Source organism: Xyrauchen texanus, chromosome 36 (assembly GCF_025860055.1).
Source record: "Xyrauchen texanus isolate HMW12.3.18 chromosome 36, RBS_HiC_50CHRs, whole genome shotgun sequence".
NCBI classification, from domain to species: domain Eukaryota; kingdom Metazoa; phylum Chordata; class Actinopteri; order Cypriniformes; family Catostomidae; genus Xyrauchen; species Xyrauchen texanus.
Window position 1 is genome coordinate 21,976,854 of NC_068311.1, and position 18,823 is coordinate 21,995,676.

An 18,823-nucleotide genomic window follows, 5' to 3' on the forward strand; every position below is an offset into this window, starting at 1 on the left:
ACTGTAAAGTAAAGATTTGTCCATAAGTTTGATCCATGTGCAAATTCACATTTATTTTTTTATACCAATAAATGAAATACTCATACCTGACATTTTAGACCTATCGCAACATGCATATTTGCATATTATTATTATTGTTCTTCTTTATTGTCATTGTAAACAAGATACAACGAAATTGCGGAGCTTCTGCATAAATATACAGACAAATCAATTTATGAATTCATTGGAACCTTAAAGAGATTTAAACTAAAGTAAAGACTCCACCTGTACACCAATACATATTTATTGAAAGGTGGACAAGTGTCAGCTGCATTTGCATTTACCACACAGATACCAAACACTATGAACAGACATGCAGACTTGATAAGAAAGTACAATTATTTTCAAAATTTTGTTAAATTACAAATTTTTACAAATAAAGTGGTCTCTGCTTTTACAACAAGTAATTTTCAAAGGATAGTCAGGAGAGGTTGACAAAAGTTTTAGTGAAAAATGACAGTATATACGTGCAACATTTTGATGATGTGTTCTCTTAAAATGGCTTTTTTTGGCACTGATTATCAGGATGCTCACAATTGGTGATATGTTTGACACAGTTTGGCTGTGTACTGTAATTAACCTGTTTCATATTTGACAATGCACACATGCTTTCTTTGAAATATTATTTTTCTTTGTCACTTATCACAATGGCATTTTCAAAAGATTAAAAGGCTTTTTTTAAAAAACAAATAATATAATAACTTTACCGTAATACAACCAAAAACATTTTAATCAGTATTTTTTATAAACAGTTTTTTAAATAATATAACAATTTTCTTTCATTCTTCAAAATGCATACACATTCAATTTGAAAAACACTTGCCTGCTGTAATGGCTTAGGAAATTGGTATGGTGAGATTCACATTCACTATTGCAGGGATGAGGTATATGTGGGGCAAAACATACATTCTGAATTAATCAAAATTGTTACTGCAATCTGGCTGTGACTTCTTAGCTCTACCTGCTCTCTCCATGATCCTCTTCCACCCATGCAACGATCTTTCCCTCCCATCCTGGTATAAGAGCATCATCCTGAAACACCTGAAAGACACCACACATTCAGATTAAGACATTGAGCAATCACAGGTAATTACATAGCTCTTTGGAATACTTGACTCTGTTTGGACAATCACAGCATTATACAGTCAAATATGTCCCAATACCATTTTTTTGTACCGAGTACTGAGTACCGATACTTCCTTTTTTCATACAGAGTCCCCGATACCTATTTTTTGTTTTATTTTTTATTGAAATTCCATTAAATAGTTTATTTCAATTGTATCATCAAAATTCAGTTTAAATTAATTAATTAATTAAAACTTTAATCAAATGAAAACATAACAATTAATTTTAAAAATAATATTGTATAATTTTTATCAAATAAAGTGCCTTTAAAAATATTTTTTATATTTTTGTCCATTTAAATTGAGCTTTTATTTTGAAGTGTTTCTGTGTTGCTATGAAATTTTGTTGCAGCTTCTCAATCTGGATTCCGGAAAAGCCGGTCGCTACATTACTCAAAGTGATTTTAAAACAGCAAAAGGCTGCTATTTAATTCAATAATTATGTAGTCTGTTTGTGCCTTGCACTACAAAAAGAATTAGCACTCTGCTCGCTGTCATCTGCTTCAAACAGAGTGCTCGAAGCTCATGGTGGTGTTTTCTATGTATGAGTCAAGGATCTCTAAAAGATATGAACACTTTGTGTCTTTATGTCTGCACAACAACAGCTCCACACATTCACAAGAGCTCACGTTTGATGCACACCGCACATGCAACTATATATTTATCTCATTAAATCGCAGCTTTTGCGGTTAAATAATTGCACTATGACATAACGTGATTTTAATTAGTATGCTGAATGTTTACAAAATGACATTTGTATGTCAGATGGTATAGTTTTTTGTTATTGGAGCTTTTTTACAAGCATGAGTACATGTATCGGACCCTAATATTGACCGCTGAGCTGTTTAACTGACCATTTTCCCTATATAGCTTTGCTAGTTTCATGTCTCTTCTATCCCTTTGCAGTCTCACATAATAATTTCAGTTTAATGGTTAATATACTGAATTTAAAAGAAACGTCAGACATTAAAATACCTTTACCACACTGCTTGGGCTAATTTTACGATATTATTGACAACTTGTATATGATTACATACTAAATTGTTAATGACTGGTTTATAATCATTTTCACCTCTTCCTTCACTGTTCCAAACTCTGGATCCAAAGATTTGAAGTGATATCTGAAACTACCATGTCTGTCCACAGCTGCCTTGAAGTCCTGTAGTGTGACTTCTCCCAACCTACCAATAGAGAATTTCAAATTTAAAATAATCACTCCATGCTTTTAATTCAGCCGTTGACCTTGTATGATTTTATGAGATGAGAATATGACTTAATTCTAGCTATCACCTCTTAGGGATGTTGACTAGAAAGGGTGTGAGAGAACGATCTGTATAGTAGAGTACTTTGGTTGAGGCTACGGCACTAAGAACCGGGCTACTGTGGGAATGGGCCATCTCTGGAAGAAAGAACATGCCAAAAAGAATAGTTTAACCACATTAATCATTATTTAAGTAAATGCCAGCAAACTTCATCATGAATTAGAAGCAGAATAGCTTTCAGTAATGAAGAAGGGACCCACTTGAGCTTGGCCATGATTCTCGGTCTGTGTGATTGGCTTTTCGTCCAGGAGACTTGGTTGAACCCTGTTGTGAGACAACAATGTTTTAATGCATTTTCCCTACATTCCAGCATTATGACCAACCTAGATATGGCCAGATCTGATTTGTCTGTAGAGCAATGCAGTCTTGCCTTTCTCTCCTGCCTTTTCTTGGACTCTGTGGTGTGCAGGCGGTCCACTAGACTGGCCACGCCCTGCTCCAGTGTGTCCAGTGTGTGGTGCTGTGGGTCATGACCGCTGAAACTGTCCCTCAGACTGCGCAGAGCATCCCGCACCAGCTGTAGCTCATCCCCCTGACAAATACAATTTAAGCAACATCAGCCAAAACCAAAGACTTTTTTTTTATTTTGTGATAATGACTGGCTGACTGTAGGTTATCACTTACTTTATGTTTATAGAACTTTTGAATAAAAGCAATATCACACTCACATGTGTGACAATAATGTAAGACAAACAGCCAGTTAGATAGCTGGATGGATGGATGGATGGATGGATGGAGAGAGAGGGTGAGAGAAAGAAAGAGAGAGAGAGAGAGAGAGAGAGAGAGAGAGAGAGAGAGGAACACGAGGGCAACTTAAAGCAGATTAAAGGCTTGTGTGTTTTGTACTGTATATATTGGAATTTTTGAATGTTGGAATTTGAATTAACGAGATTCTGTTGGCACATTTGAATATTCCATCAGTGTAAATCTATGGGATTTTTCTGATCAGTTAGAAAAGAAATAGAACACTAATCCACAACAGTCTAAAATTCGGTGGCAAGTTTGGTGGATGTACCTTGAAAGCTTTGGGAGAAGTGTTAGTGTAAGTTATTATGGTCTTGTTTTTGGAATTTTTTAAAAACTCGAAACAAAGTTCATAGAATAACAGTATGGTGGCTTCATCAAGCCAACATGACAAACCAAATACTTGTTTAAATGGAGAATGACATGACTCACCATTCTGTGTTGGAAAATTGAGGAAGAAGTGTCCATCATGTGGCTGTAGCCATTATTCTCATAGCTCGATAACTAGAATAAACAGAGTATTATAAAATCAAAGCGTTTAAAACTTGCATGTCATTTGCTTGTAGTTACATAAAAGGAATATTTTGGGTTCAATACAAGTTAAGCTCAATCGGCAGCATTTGTGGCATAATGTTGATTACACAAAAATGTATTTTGACTTGCCCCTCCTTTTCTTGAAAAAAGCTCAAAATCAGGGTTACAGTGAGGCACTAATGGAAGTGAATGGGGGAAATCCGTAAATGTTAAAATACACACTGTTTCAAAATTATTGCCACAAGACAATCAATATGCATGTTAACTTGATTTTAGTGTGATAAAATCCCTTACTAAGCTTTTCTGTGTAAAGCTATAGCCAATTTTACAACTTTGTTACCATGACGATGTAACGTCAACAAACCCTAAAACGACTGTAAAGATTTAAACAACTTTACAGCACAAATAATACATGAGGGTTAACAGAAGAATTGATTAAAATAAATTATTATTTTCACATTTCTGCCTTTAAACTCACCAAAATGTGGCCCTGTTCACTTCCATTGTAAGTGCCAAACTGTAACCTTGATTTTTGTTTTTTTAAGAAAAGGAGAGACAAGTCAAAATGATTTTTGTGGTCATCAGCATTATGCCACAAATGATGTTGATTGAGTTTAACTTGTATTGAACCCGGAATATTCCAATAAGTCAAGTTTTATTTGCGTGTTAACATGAAATTCTTTTCGAAAGTTAACATGTTCTGTGGTGTAACATGCTATGCTAACAATTTTAATGTCAGTTTTAAATAACATTTTGCTGATTATTTATCATGATTTTTTTTATTACCCCATAGTTATTAAGAGACCACATATCTGACCATCACATAACATGACTATAGTAAACATGACTTACTAAAAAACACAACTGTTGCAGTCCTTAATTAGCAACTTGTTAGCCACATACTTTATATATATATATATACGAGAAAAAAATGTGAAAGTAATTTTTACTGCAGATTATGTTTTACTCATAAATGCAAAATTGCCATGCTAAAAACCCATAACAAACTACAATAAATAAACATAAAAAAGCACTTTGGCTCCCTCTAGTGAAATACATGGGATACCTACACAAACTTTATACCACAATACTGAAATTTCAGCTTGCATCAAACAGATGATTCCCTACAGTCACATGGCAGAATAAGCATCCATTCCAGAATAAGTCAGTAATTACCCTATGATAGTTGCTTTCATTCATCCTGCGCAGTGTATCATCTAGCTTCACTTGCTGCTGCTGCAGAAGTCTGTCTTTCTGCCCAAGTTCTTTCTGCAAGGATAAGTTCATGTGGCATAAATAATTTTTTATTAATGTGCTATAGACATTAACATTTTAAAGGGGTCATGTCATGAGGAATCCAATTTTCCTTGATATTTTGACATATAAGAGGTCATTCTACCATAAAAACATCGAAACTTAATCCCAAATTAAATAAAAGCATTTATTGAAACCAAGCTGCAAAAACACCTCGTTCTCTACTTCTGTGACTTCCCTACATCATTTGGGGGCTCATTAATTCATGACCGCCTCTACATCAACAACATCAAAGCCTACTTTACGCCATCGCATCCTTGGTCCCGCCCACTGTTGCTTCAGTTCGTAAACTGAGAGAGAGTAGGACAAACAGGCCTAGTGTGGCCTAGTAACTATTCCTGAACACCAAAGGGGACCCATCTGGACTATTTTGAATTATTTTTGTAGATTAACATGCACTAGATAGATGTCTTTGACTATAGTCATGTATCTGGTGCTGCTTTCACAAGATGAGGTGTCAAGTTACAACTCTGAAGAGGAGAAGCTATTCTCTGTCATTCAGCTGCTGCTGCTTGCTTATTTGAGCACAAATACATCATGGATGCTGTGACGAGGAGGAGGGCGTGGCCTGGCCATAACGATGGACACCCAGCACAGAAAGGACCCGGAGAGCCATTCAGCCAGGAGAGGGATAAAGAGGAGCCGGGGATGCCAGTTCAAGAGAGAGAGAGGTGCACGCAGCAGTCTTGTGTGTGTGTGTGTTTTGTGTTATGCTGGAAAGCAGTTTTATTTTGTGTTGTGTTCATTTGTTTGTTAAAAGTTTACGTTGACTGCTCAGCCGGTTCCCGCCTCCTATTTGCTCATTGTGTGAATCTGTTACAGATGCATTCTTTCCCATCTGTGCTATTCTTAAGTGTTGGTGTACGTAAAAATGGACTAGATGAGCGTCTTTCACCGTTTTGATGCATTTCCAGCAATGTGATACTATGTCTGTGTGTCCATTCACTCATATCAGTGTGGATTGTATGTTGTTGTTTTTTTATCATATCAGTGTGTATTGTATGTTTTTTCAGCTCATATCAGCATAGATTGCATGTTTTTTCAGCTGTATTGCTTGTGAACCATTCATAATACAATTCCAGCTTTGCAAAGAAACTGTTATTGAAGGATTGAGCAGTTAAAAACACTTGGACCCGATCAAAAATATAAGAAAACAGTTTAATTCATGAATATTAAAATGTATTGATATTATGGTGCTGAGTGTTAACAGTGGTGCTTGAGTGAACAATTGAGTTCCAAATATGGCTGTTTTCGAGGTGCTGCATGATGTTAGCCAATCATAACAGTGGGCATTTACATTCAAGTTTAAAGGAGGCACCGAGGCCAAAACAGAACGTTTCAAACAGAGGGCCAGAGACAGGGTGGAAATTATCGTATATTGCAAAAACTATTTACTAACATTATTGTCACGATCCCCTGTTGTCTGCCCCGTGTTTGACTTTCGAGGGGCGGAGCCCTGGGAGGCTCGAGAGGCGGAGCCCTGGATGGCTCGAGAGGAAAAGCCCTGAAAGGCTCGGGAGGCTTGAGAGGCGGGGCCCTGGAAGGTTCGAGAGGCGGAGCCCTGGAAGGCTCGAGAGGAGGAGCCCTGGAAGGCTCGGGAGTCGGAGCCCTGGGAGGCTCGGGAGGCGGAGCCCTGGAAGGCTCGGGAGGCGGAGCCCTGGGTGGCTCGGGAAGCGGAGCCCTGGATGGCTCGAGAGGAAAAGCCCAGGATGGCTCGGGAGGCGGAGCCCTGGAAGGCTCGAGATGCGCTGGCTCTTGGACGGTCATGGCTACAGGCGCTGGCTCTGGGACGGTCGAGGCTACAGGCGCTGGCTCACTGACGTTCGAGGCTGCAGCCACTGGCTCACTGACGTTCGAGGCTGCAGGCACTGGCTCACTGACGTTCGAGGCTGCAGGCACTGGCTCACTGACGTTCGAGGCTGCAGCCGCTAGCTCACTGACGTTCGAGGTTGTAGGCACTGGCTCACTGACGTTCGAGGCTGCAGGCACTGGCTCACTGACGTTCGAGGCTACAGGCATTGGCTCACTGACGTTCGAGGCTACAGGCACTGGCTCAACTACACAACATGAGCAAACAACGATCAACAGAGACTGAACAAACACATGGGCTTAAGTACACAAACACAATAATGACTAAACGAGACACAGGTGAGAACAATGATGAGTTCCAAATATGGCTGTTTTCGAGGTGCTGCAGTGAGGGAGGCCGGGAATTGTGGGAATTGTAGTGCATGACAAATTAACAAGTGAAACACGGGGCAGACAACAGGGGATCGTGACAATTGTCAGTGGACCTTAGGGATGATAATAAAATTATTTTAAGTAAAAGAGTATTTCATGACCCCTTTAAGATTATTTGACTAATGAAAGCGCTAAACAGGAGAAAGATATCTAAACAGCAAATCCTGTTTCCCTACTTTATATTCATTCAGCATTCTATTTCGATCATTCAGCTTCCTTTCTAGTTCCTCCTAAAGAACAAAATACAACACAAGTTTGGTGATTAAACCTTTACACTTTTGACATGTTTATAAAGATTAACTGAGTGAAATTGCAATGTTTTACTTTGAATTAAATCATTTTTTGTACTAGTGTCAGACTCACATTCTGTCCCTCTAACTCCTCTCTGGCCATGGTGGATCTGAGCAGCTCCTGTTTGATCTGCAGCACTGAATCCTCCTGCACAGACATCCTCTGCTGTAATGCATCCTGGGTAGACGGATGGACACAGGAACAGACTAAGGACATAACTGAACCAAATTGCAACAAATCTGGTGTACACTTCAATAACTAATGTAGGAATCAAACCAAAGATTTGAACAATTATGTGATTCATTATTTTAACATCAGTTGCAAAAAGCTCCTACATTAAATTTCACCTGTTCTCACCTTAACAGCCTGAAGATTGCGTGCCTCTTGCTTGTACCTTAAAAGTTCTCTCTGAAAAACACATTACAACCCTCATTCAGTAAACAAACCATATATGCAGAAAATTCCACTCTTAAATCACATAGATAATATTTTAAACTTATATTAGTAATACTTAAGTTATCACCAACTTGAGGTGAAGTTACCTTTAGATCTAAAGTCTCCTCCATACTCTGGTCCAGACGACTGCGAATTAAGATCTTCAAAAGAAAAAGAAAATACTCATCCATTGTGGGTAACTGATGTACAATTTCATACATCATATGAAAGGACACAAAAATTAAGCAGAATTATGGATTACCAGCTGCTGCTCGGAGTTGATGGCACTGTCTCCAAAACTCATAGTAGATGTCTGCTCATCCTCAGGTAGTGAACCGTGCAGCAACAAGGCCTGAAAGAAGAGATGTGTACAGTGAGCATGAAGTCTCTGCTCTAAGGTACTGTCTGTGAGTGAGGCTCCTCGCTGTGAACATATGCTGCTGTACTAACAGAGTCATCCATACAGCAGTTAACATGTGATAATACTTGAATGTTGTTGGATGATTAGACTTACCTCAAAGCTGCATTTCCCTTTTTTAGTAGGGTAAATATGGGAAAAGTGGGACCCTTTTGAAAATGTTTACTGCCAATTTATTTTATTATGATCCTAATGCCATATATTCTGATGTTATACCTTTATGGAAAGCTCTGGATGTATCCTACCTAAGAGATACTAAATACTGAGAACTTTTGAAGACCCTCTTTTGACCAAATTCCAGATTTTTTCAGCCAATACTGGTAAAGTGGGACACTTGTATTGTCAAAGTGGGACACTTCATAATTTTTTTCCCCTCTTAAACAAATTAGACAGGGGCCGGTACTTGAATATAGGTTACACTATGTATTTAATTCTGTTTGCAACATAGACTTACATAAAGATTACAATATCCAATTATTAATTCAATTTAAATGAACAAATTTAACTTCTCCTTAAAATATTCATTAAGATTAACCGTTTGTAACATTCCTGTATTAGGAATAAACACAGTTCAGTTTTTAGATTTCAATTTTGCTTGCTACATTGTATAGGCTTGGAGATTGATTTAAAACCTCAGAAAACATACAAATCCGCAGTGCAAACAAGCAGGCGCTAAAGACTGAAATAAATAATAAAAAATTGAAAAATAGGCTACATTCATTTGGATTTCATATTTATGCTACATAAAGATTAAATATTATTATGAGAACAAACTGAATTATTATTATTATTATTATTATACTTTTCTGTTACTGTTCGGGTCATTTTGACCCTTTTGACTTTTCTTTTTAAAATTAAAAATAGCTTAATTCATCAGAGCATTACAAGGCTTGGTGACTTTTCCTCCACTTCCAATATGGATTTTTTTTTTTATCGGAACACAGCCACTCAGAAATTATGGGGCACATCCACAATGCAGAACACACACACACACACAATCACAGAAATACATTTGCGATACTACACCTCATAGCCATTGTTTTATTTTATTTTGTCAAACAAAAATCAATCAGCCACAATGCAGAACACACACACACACACACACACACACACACGGTGGTGTAGTAGTGTCTAAAGAGGTGGTCATGTTTCCTACTTAGAAATATAAATCAAAATGATTTGAGATCACAAGAAATGGGCACCACCGACAGCAGTAAAAGGTCAAATAAATAATTAAGACATTTGATATAATTACAGGACACAGTTGTCCAGCATCTGTGAAGATGAGCATCAAAAACTAACACGGGTGCAATAACATGCAGTATGTATTTTTACTACTTTTAATTGCATGTTAGGATACGTTTTAACGTGTCACTGCCTGAGAGACAGTGGGTGAATATGTTTTATGAGTTTTACCCCAGTGTGTCATCCTAATGTTCACCACACTGACCCTCAATTTATGTGTGTATATTCATTTATGTGCAAGTGCTTTTCAGTTATTTCTTCAGCAGTTCTGATCTTGTTTTTGTATTTATTTTTATTATTTATTTTCATATTTGTTAAATTGTACAACAAAATTTAATTATAGATTAAGATGTAGTTCTGTCTTTATACAGCCCATGCTTTGGCAATATTGTATTGTTTAAATTCATGCCAATAAAGCCACTTTGAATTGAATTGAGAGTTAGAGAGAGAGAGAGAGAGAGAGAGAGAGAGAGGGAGAGAGAGAGAGAGATATAGATATATATTTGTGGCAGGGCGGAGGGCGGAGTTAAAGGCTGACTGCAGGGGTTCGTGCATGCACAGGGTGGTATGGCCGTAAGCGCCCTTACCGCTTTTCTCTCCCGGACGGGCGCTTGACCACGCCCCCGCTGCCAGAATATTATTTATTTACTCCAGGGATGCTTGTGCATCAGCATTAGATGCTGGAAATGTCCCACCCCTTACTGAAATGGAAACATGACTGGTCAGTAAATATCCAATCGCGTATGAAATGAACATTCTGATTGGTGGATCAGCGGAGTCAGACTGTCTGTTTTGCCTGTGCCATCATTTGCGCACCACCTTCCGCAGCTCCCTGCGTGTTTAGAGAGACTCTCTGTACATGACTCTTCAACTAGGCTCGGTTTCACATTTTCCATTTTTTATGAGCCCTACAGACCCTGAACAGATGAGACACGTCCGTTTGACACTTAACAAATAGTGAATAAAAGCAAACTTTTCAGCAAATTTTCGTTGAACATTCAGTTTTCATAATCAATTGCTTTTGTTGCCTGAAGCCGAGTTTACACTACGCGATTTTAGGCACGATTTTCACTCGTCGACAGTTTTGTGGAGATTGCCCACAAAAGCTCGAAATCATAGGCAAATCAAAGCTCGCTCCCTTGAGCGACGAACGCAATTTATTAATTATCAAAGATGCAATCTGAGAGAAGCGCCGACGCATCGCCGATGTCAGCAAGATATCTAGCATGTTAAATATCTGGACCTGTCTGCAGTGTTGACCTGCAGCCAATGAGAGAGCAAGAAACAGGGCACGGGAAGTTTCTGTGGGAGGAGTCCTGATGTACCTGCAACAGAACATCAATTAGCATGGCTGCAGTATCAAGAGAGTCTCACTGGATCGAAGAAATGGAGGAAAAATTTGTGGAACATCGGTAGGAGCACCAGCACCTATTTGATGTTTGCTCTGAACTTTACCACAACCGGGCGAAGAAAGAGAAGAGTTGGAGAAAAATTGGCAATAGATATTTTAGTAGGAGGTACTTATTCATATTGTAACCAATAAAATATATGATGCCTTTTGTTCAGGTGATTAAAAACATACACATCATATTCTGAAATGCATAACATATGATCATGCATTTGTTTTCGTATCTCGAATCACTTCTCGTGTGTTCTCTGTTGTGAAACGTAATTGGAGTCCAGGCAGACTCTTCGGGGATACATCAATAGTGAAATGTTTTGTAATGTGTTCACCCCTGTCGCCAATTCCTTGTGTAATTTGAAAATGCTCACGACTGCAATGACAAGACAGACAGTTGTGTAATATGAACGATATCACAATCTGACGTCTTTGAAAGTCATGTAGTGTGTAGGAGGCATAATGTTCTGACAACATTTCTGTCACAACTGTGGTGATAATTTTTTGAAACTGTAGATTTAGCCAGACAGTTGACTAGCCCTGCTGTATTAGACCTTTTTCACACTTCGACAGCATTGAATGGAAGATCACAGCAAATATTATTTTCACTTATCCATTTGGTCAATGACCAAATGAAAACACCCACTATTATGTTTTTAATGACTTTCCAGAAGAGGAAAAAAAAAATGTAAGCGGTGGATTAAGACAGTAAAATGGGAGAAGATACCAAATTTAATGTCACTCTCTCAGCAGGTGTAATAGAAACCCCCTCGCAGCTGTGGTAATACATTTTTTAAACTAATTCCAGGGTCATATAACAATAAGCATGATGTTATAAAATTACTTTCAATATTTAAAAAGTATCATATCAAATAATTGTGAGATTTACGCTGATGAATAAGGCGGAAACGCATCATCACAGTCTGTGGTAAAAGGTCTATTCACTGTTGCAATGTATGCAAAAAAGTTTGCCATTGCAAAGTCTTCTGTTTGCAAACAAAATGTATTATCCCTGTTCATTGCTGTTCATATATTTTTACTGACATTTTTAATAATTTACTCTACTGAGATGTAGCGAATCAGCTCTATATTCTTCCACCATTAGGTAGCGAATCAGCTCTATGAAATATTAATAATCAATCATAACTTGTTATAATCAATTATGAATATTTGGATCAGTTAATCGGGTTAACTTGATGTAGCTACATTAACATTACAACCAAATACTCGGTTCATCCCGTGAACACTCAATTTTGGTTATTAATTAATTAATTAATAGAAATGTACATTTCGGGGCAAGGGAAATGTCTTTCTTACTTAGTATTAAGAGCAAGTAGTCAAAATCTATGATTAGTGACTTTAGATATGAGCTTGAGACACAGACAACTTTACATGTGACATGAACAAGACTTTATTAACTAGACTAAACATTTAAACTACTCTAACATACATATACATACATTCATACAGTTTACCAAGGGAAAGAGGGCTGAAGCAGAATACAGGAAGGCAAGAAGTTATAGCATTGTTTGAAGTTCAGCAGATCAACAGCCTGAGCAAACCATCATATTAGTTCTGACACGCCCTTTTTAGAAAGGGGTTAAGGATACTTAATGTATCAAATAATGAGACTAAGTTTGATACTTGCATGTCCCATTTGAATTAAACTGTCCTGATGCAATTTGTTGAGGCTCCAGTTGATCTTTGATGATGTTGTCTTGATGAGAGAGAACCAGTGAGAGTCAGAGGATCTTGGTGAATGGGCAGTCGAGGCCGTAGCCTGGCACACGCTTGGGAGTCCTTGGGGCCTTCTAGTGTGGCATGATTCAGCGAGAGAGTGAGAGAGCACAAGGCTCAGAGGGCAAGAGATAAGCGACAGGGCTAAGAGCGAGCTAAGAGAGAGGATAAGAGTTGGTAAGATAAGAGAGAGAGGAAGTGGGCGCAGCAATTTTATACCCTCGGGAAACAGGTCCCACCTCTCATTGGCTCGACCAATAAGAAGGGTTTGAGTTCTAGGCGGGAATTTGGTTTATTGCTCTTTGTTGTAAAATTGCCCATTGCATGTGCAAGAAAGAAAATAGGAAACATACTGGTAATACTAATATGCTGTTGTTATCGACATATCATGTACACAGTCATTTCAATCTTCAAAATACCAAGTTATAGAGACCAAATATGCCACACATATGATTTTGGTTAACCATAGTATGCAAAGTCTGAAACATTAACCCATTAGTTTGCAAGAAAACATAGATCAAGCACATTTAAGGGAAAATGTGAGATGGCACATTAGATACATGTCAATATTTATCACATGGATATATAGAATATATATATAGGATTAACAGGGTTCATTTCTCTTTCTCAGTAAGAGAATGAAGGGAGGGTCAGCACTTCTCTGAACATTCCTTTGGAGGTCGTAAAGGCCTCCATTACTCTGGGCAGGAGAATGATTCCTTTGTTCGTCACGGCTCATTTGCATGTTTCTGGCTGGGTTTATGACGGTAAGAGATTTTGGGCTGAATGACTCAAAAGATGGCAAAACATAACGTAATATCATTCTACGAAGATCTTATATTCGAATTTAGCTAGGCCAAATTGTAAGGTTTAATTTGATACCAAGAAAAGTATATTTGGTACACTTAATAAGGGAATATACACTGAGGCTATTAAATATGAGGCCTCAGAGTTTAAAACACACAACGAAACAGTTCTAACTGAGTTTGATATACCTCAGAAATACACAACATACAGGGATTACACGTATTTCATTAGCAATATGCAGTTCTGTGTTTAACTGAAAAACACACACACACACATTGTTACGTTCAAAGTTTCCCCCTTCCTGTCCACACGATAAGCACGTGGTGAGCATGCGGATGTCACATGCGGTTCTCTGTCAATAGTTCATTGTCTCTTTGTCAATACATTTATTGTGCTTGTGAAGCTGGTTGGCGCTATTTCAGTAATTAGGGGGGGTTTTTAACAGTAAGTTCTTGTTTGTTCGGGAATCTGTTAAAGCCACTGATCCTCCGCCATACCTTACAGTCCCCCTTTTTCGCCAGGTGGTGTCCCTGTTGGAGACATCATCGGACGACAATCATCACAATGGCGGATGGCAGGTGAATCATGAGGGTTTTGTAGCAGGTGCAGAGGCAGCAGGTGCCTTGACAGTGTGTCACCTGTCATTATGAAGTCAGTTCGTTTGAGGCAGGTGCTTGTTTGTGGCTGCAGGGAGTGGTTATGGGCATTGTGTAGTGTGGAGAGAGTTTCAGACTGACCTAGTACTGGTAGCAAAGGGCAGCAGGTGGCCGTTAAGCCCTTGGTTCGGCACCCAGTCACCAGGTGTCTGAAGTCTGCAGTGTTACTCTGCTCTGGCAGCAGTGCTGACTTGAGCTTGCCTGAGTGGTGTTGGGCAAGAGTCAGAGGTTTGTTCTTCCCAGTACTCCTCAGGGGAGTTCTGTTCCAGGAGCTCTTTTGCTAGTGCTAGCAGCTCTTGTAACTCAGTAACAGGCGTTTCTAGCTGTCTTTGTGCAGCCTCTGTTTGGCACCTGTTTGAAAGGTGTACAGGAGGATGTTGTTGTAGACTGCTGTGGGACGTCCTGTGGCGTTTGCTGGGTGAGGCCTTGTGTTTGTTAAAGGCCTTCTGTGTCAGGTCACGCAGTTGTTGGATAGGCATTGTGTGGGGGCAGGCCATAATGCCTAAATGGTGACTTACCATAGGATGGAGGTTTCGGAGGAAAAGGCTCTCGAAGCTGGTGTCCTCCTCCATCCCAGGTTTGTTCGCGAGCTCAAGTAAGCTCGTCTGAGTCTGTGGTAGTAAACATAGGGAGTTTCATGCCGACCCTGTTTGGTGTCTAGGGCAGCGATCAGTCCGTTTTTAGACTCTGAGAATTCCCTTATGATGGCTTGTTTCAGCTGCTGGTAGTTAGACTGGATGTTTTCTGGCTGTCGAGCCAGAAAGCGTCGCAACTCTGGGCTGGGCGTGATCCAGATCAGATGGAGTCTATCTTGATGGTTCACACTCATCAAAGACTGCAGGTGAAAGTCAATGTCTCGCAGGTAAGCGTGGACGTCGTGGTCTCCTGCAAGCTCTGGTGTAAATGCAGGGATATGTCTGGCCATTCGGTTGAGGTCTTTGAGTGTCGCTACACGTGTCGTTTCAAGATTCGTCTGAATCAATCCTTTTCCTTCAGCGGCTGCAGAAGCTTTAAGGAAACTGTCCGATGGCGTGTTAAGCAGAGGGGTTTGTCTCCCCCTTTGTAAATCTGTGCTTGGCTGGGGAGGTTTCTCTGCTGATTGCAAGTGGGGGAGTGAGATGTCTCTCCTGCTGTGGTTCCTTTTGCAGCAGGTAAGAGTGTCTCAGTTCTCGTTGGACCATGTCAAGTTCATCTTTGGTGTTGTCCAGCTGCTGAGTCAGCACTTTAACTTCAGCTCTGGACACATTCAGCTGACCTTCACAGGCCATGATTCTGGCATCTTTGTCCAAGAATTCAGAATTTGCTGTTTTTAACAGTGAATCTTTGTGAAAAAGTACCTTTTCCAGGTGCTCTCTGCCTGTCTTTTCCAACTGCTCTTGTTGTTTAGCAGCTGTCAGAGCCGTTTGAAGTCTGTGGATTACCTCCTGTGACTCCCTTCTGCCAGGGTCCTTGTGTCTGTCCTGAGCCTCCATCTCTAGCTGGTCTATGCGGTTTTTAGCATGTGTCAGCTCCGTTTGGGACTCAGTGATCTGGCGTTTGAGGTTGTTTACCTCCTGTTTCAAACCTGTGAGGTTGTGGGCCAGGACGATAACCTCAGTCAGATATTTGTGCTCATACCTCTGGTTTGAGTCGTCTGTCATTAGTTCTTTTCCTTGTTTTCCAGTTGCTTTTTGTTCTGTTGCTGAAGGTCGTCAGCAGCCATGGATAAAAGGGTGTTCCTCAAAACACCTAGCCAGTCCTTTTGGCCTGCCATCTGGGCAGTTAGGCTAAGCATCTGCAACATTTTGGCACACTTCTGGTGAGAGTAAGGGCAAGAGACTAATGCAAGATCAAACAGAATTTGGAGCTAAAGGCAAAGTGAGACAGCAAGGTGTATAATGTACAGCTAGGTTTTGCTAGGTGTGGTTAACAATTGAAATGTGTTCCTGATTATTACTATCTTAGCTGCAAATAGCAGGGTGCTCAGGTTTGTGTGGATCTGAGTGGCTTTGCTAAAAGAGCGTAAGCCTAGATTTAATAAATGACTTAAGATGTTTCTTTGGGTCAAATTATTTATCAGCACTTACTGATAGCATACAACAGGCTTGATCTTTGAACACATGAAGAAGAGAAAGAAAGAGGAAGAAAAGAGCTTTCCTATTAGATTGTGTCTATTAGTGGTGCTCAAAATTATGCGGTAGAAATCGTCTAGATTACTAGTGTAGCTGGCTCATAAAATTTAAGCAACTTGTTGCAAATAAACACAAAATCAAGAAGAAAAGTATGGCTAGTTACTTTTGCAGTTTTATGGGGAAATAAAACCACACTAAACCAAGAGGGTTAAATGGGAAAATTAATAGCTGACTTCTATTATTAGTAAAAATAATAAAAAGACTTGAAGTGATTAAAATAGCAGAATAACCTTGTATTGGGAATAATCAATAGCACTGATGATTAACAATTAGATTTGCTTTGGGCATCATTCTATAGTTGGTCACAGCTGTTGCGTGTTCAAGACCACACAATGTGTTTGTCCCTCTATAAAGTTTAGTCAACGTGCCATTGAAAGTTCCCAATAACTATAAAAATTATTCTCTATCTAAACAGTTTACATGTAATTAAGTTTTTAGATTTAATTAACAAAGTAACTGCAAATTTAGCTGAACAGCGTTCAGTAAGGGATGCACCTGAAAGGTGCAGGTGAAGTTAGATGAGAAGAATTAAAGTTAAGGAAAGAGAAAGTGAAAATTCAGAAACCAGAGATGGGGTTAAAGGAAAATGGTTTAGATCACTTCACTCTGCATGCACACAAGCTGTAGATAAAGGCTTCATGTAAATTATGCTAGCAGCTAACTGTTGAAGCTATTAGTTAGCTTAGCCTAAGCTAAGGGGCTGCTAAGTTGGGTTAGCTTAGCCATCTAGGCTGGTTTGTTTACAAAATGGCGTCGGAAGGAAACACGTGCTATCTGGAGTGAGCACTTCCTGTGACAAGTCGTTGTCATGGGAACCAATGCACTTCAGAGTTTCAGTGAGTGAAACACAGGTTTGATCACCAGGAAGCTAAGCCTTTTAGATGCACAGATAAAGTTTAGATGAAGGACATCAATCTAACTATAATTTGTAAGGCCTTTATACTGTGAAAAGGGAGCATCACCCAAATCTACATTTATATAACACTGTACTGAGATTTCTTCATCAGAAACAGGTTAAGCAATCAATTCTGGTACAGTTTACATGCCGCTGAGCTGAGATTCCTTCGATCAAAACAGACTTACACTTTAATACTGAAATTAGGGTTTCTTCAGCTAAAATCATATTACTCAGTACACTGATACCTTTTGAAAATATGCTTAAATGTGTTAAGACTCTTTCAATTACAGTAGAGATGTCAATTCAAGCCATCACTTTAGCCGCATCCAAACAAGCCAGCAACTAGTGAAGCAAATGCCGTTTCACATGTCATGTCCTATTCTGACCGGAATTATTCAATGCACACTTTTAAATTGACAGTGGTTAAAGCTCATAACCTTTGTTTAATCATGCCCGCATCATTCTCCACCATTATGTAGCGAATCAGCTCTATATTCTTCCACCATTAGGTAGCGAATCAGCTCTATGAAATATTAATAATCAATCATAACTTGTTATAATCAATTATGAATATTTGGATCAGTTAATCGGGTTAACTTGATGTAGCTACATTAACATTACAACCAAATACTCGGTTCATCCCGTGAACACTCAATTTTGGTTATTAATTAATTAATTAATAGAAATGTACATTTCGGGGCAAGGGAAATGTCTTTCTTACTAAGTATTAAGAGCAAGTAGTCAAAATCTATGATTAGTGACTTTAGATATGAGCTTGAGACACAGACAACTTTACATGTGACATGAACAAGACTTTATTAACTAGACTAAACATTTAAACTACTCTAACATACATATACATACATTCATACAGTTTACCAAGGGAAAGAGGGCTGAAGCAGAATACAGGAAGGCAAGAAGTTATAGCATTGTTTGAAGTTCAGCAGATCAACAGCCTGAGCAAACCATCATATTAGTTCTGACACGCCCTTTTTAGAAAGGGGTTAAGGATACTTAATGTATCAAATAATGAGACTAAGTTTGATACTTGCATGTCCCATTTGAATTAAACTGTCCTGATGCAATTTGTTGAGGCTCCAGTTGATCTTTGATGATGTTGTCTTGATGAGAGAGAACCAGTGAGAGTCAGAGGATCTTGGTGAATGGGCAGTCGAGGCCGTAGCCTGGCACATGCTTGGGAGTCCTTGGGGCCTTCTAGTGTGGCATGATTCAGCGAGAGAGTGAGAGAGCACAAGGCTCAGAGGGCAAGAGATGCGACAGGGCTAAGAGCGAGCTAAGAGAGAGGATAAGAGTTGGTAAGATAAGAGAGAGAGGAAGTGGGCGCAGCAATTTTATACCCTCGGGAAACAGGTCCCACCTCTCATTGGCTCGACCAATAAGAAGGGTTTGAGTTCTAGGCGAGAATTTGGTTTATTGCTCTTTGTTGT

General features: G+C 39.2%; 1 protein-coding gene across 2 annotated transcripts in view; it reads right to left on the reverse strand.

Annotated features, from left to right (window-relative positions):
* Window positions 1–269: 269 nt before the first annotated feature.
* The window catches only part of dixdc1a (DIX domain containing 1a), a 29,340-nt gene continuing 10,786 nt past the window's right edge, over window positions 270–18,823 (reverse strand). The window contains exons 1-13 of one of the 2 annotated variants that reach the window (XM_052107777.1): window positions 18,428–18,590; window positions 8,307–8,396; window positions 8,152–8,205; window positions 7,967–8,017; window positions 7,682–7,786; window positions 7,495–7,548; window positions 4,940–5,032; window positions 3,662–3,733; window positions 2,856–3,017; window positions 2,686–2,749; window positions 2,454–2,562; window positions 2,236–2,344; window positions 270–1,080 (exon numbers count right to left, since the gene is read on the reverse strand). In XM_052107777.1, coding sequence (XP_051963737.1) covers window positions 997–1,080; window positions 2,236–2,344; window positions 2,454–2,562; window positions 2,686–2,749; window positions 2,856–3,017; window positions 3,662–3,733; window positions 4,940–5,032; window positions 7,495–7,548; window positions 7,682–7,786; window positions 7,967–8,017; window positions 8,152–8,205; window positions 8,307–8,396; window positions 18,428–18,568 — 1,188 coding nt within the window. In that variant the 5' untranslated portion in view covers window positions 18,569–18,590 and the 3' untranslated portion in view covers window positions 270–996. Of the gene's footprint in view, window positions 1,081–2,235; window positions 2,345–2,453; window positions 2,563–2,685; window positions 2,750–2,855; window positions 3,018–3,661; window positions 3,734–4,939; window positions 5,033–7,494; window positions 7,549–7,681; window positions 7,787–7,966; window positions 8,018–8,151; window positions 8,206–8,306; window positions 8,397–18,427; window positions 18,591–18,823 lie in introns of those variants that run through there. The other variant, XM_052107776.1, reaches the window with a different exon arrangement.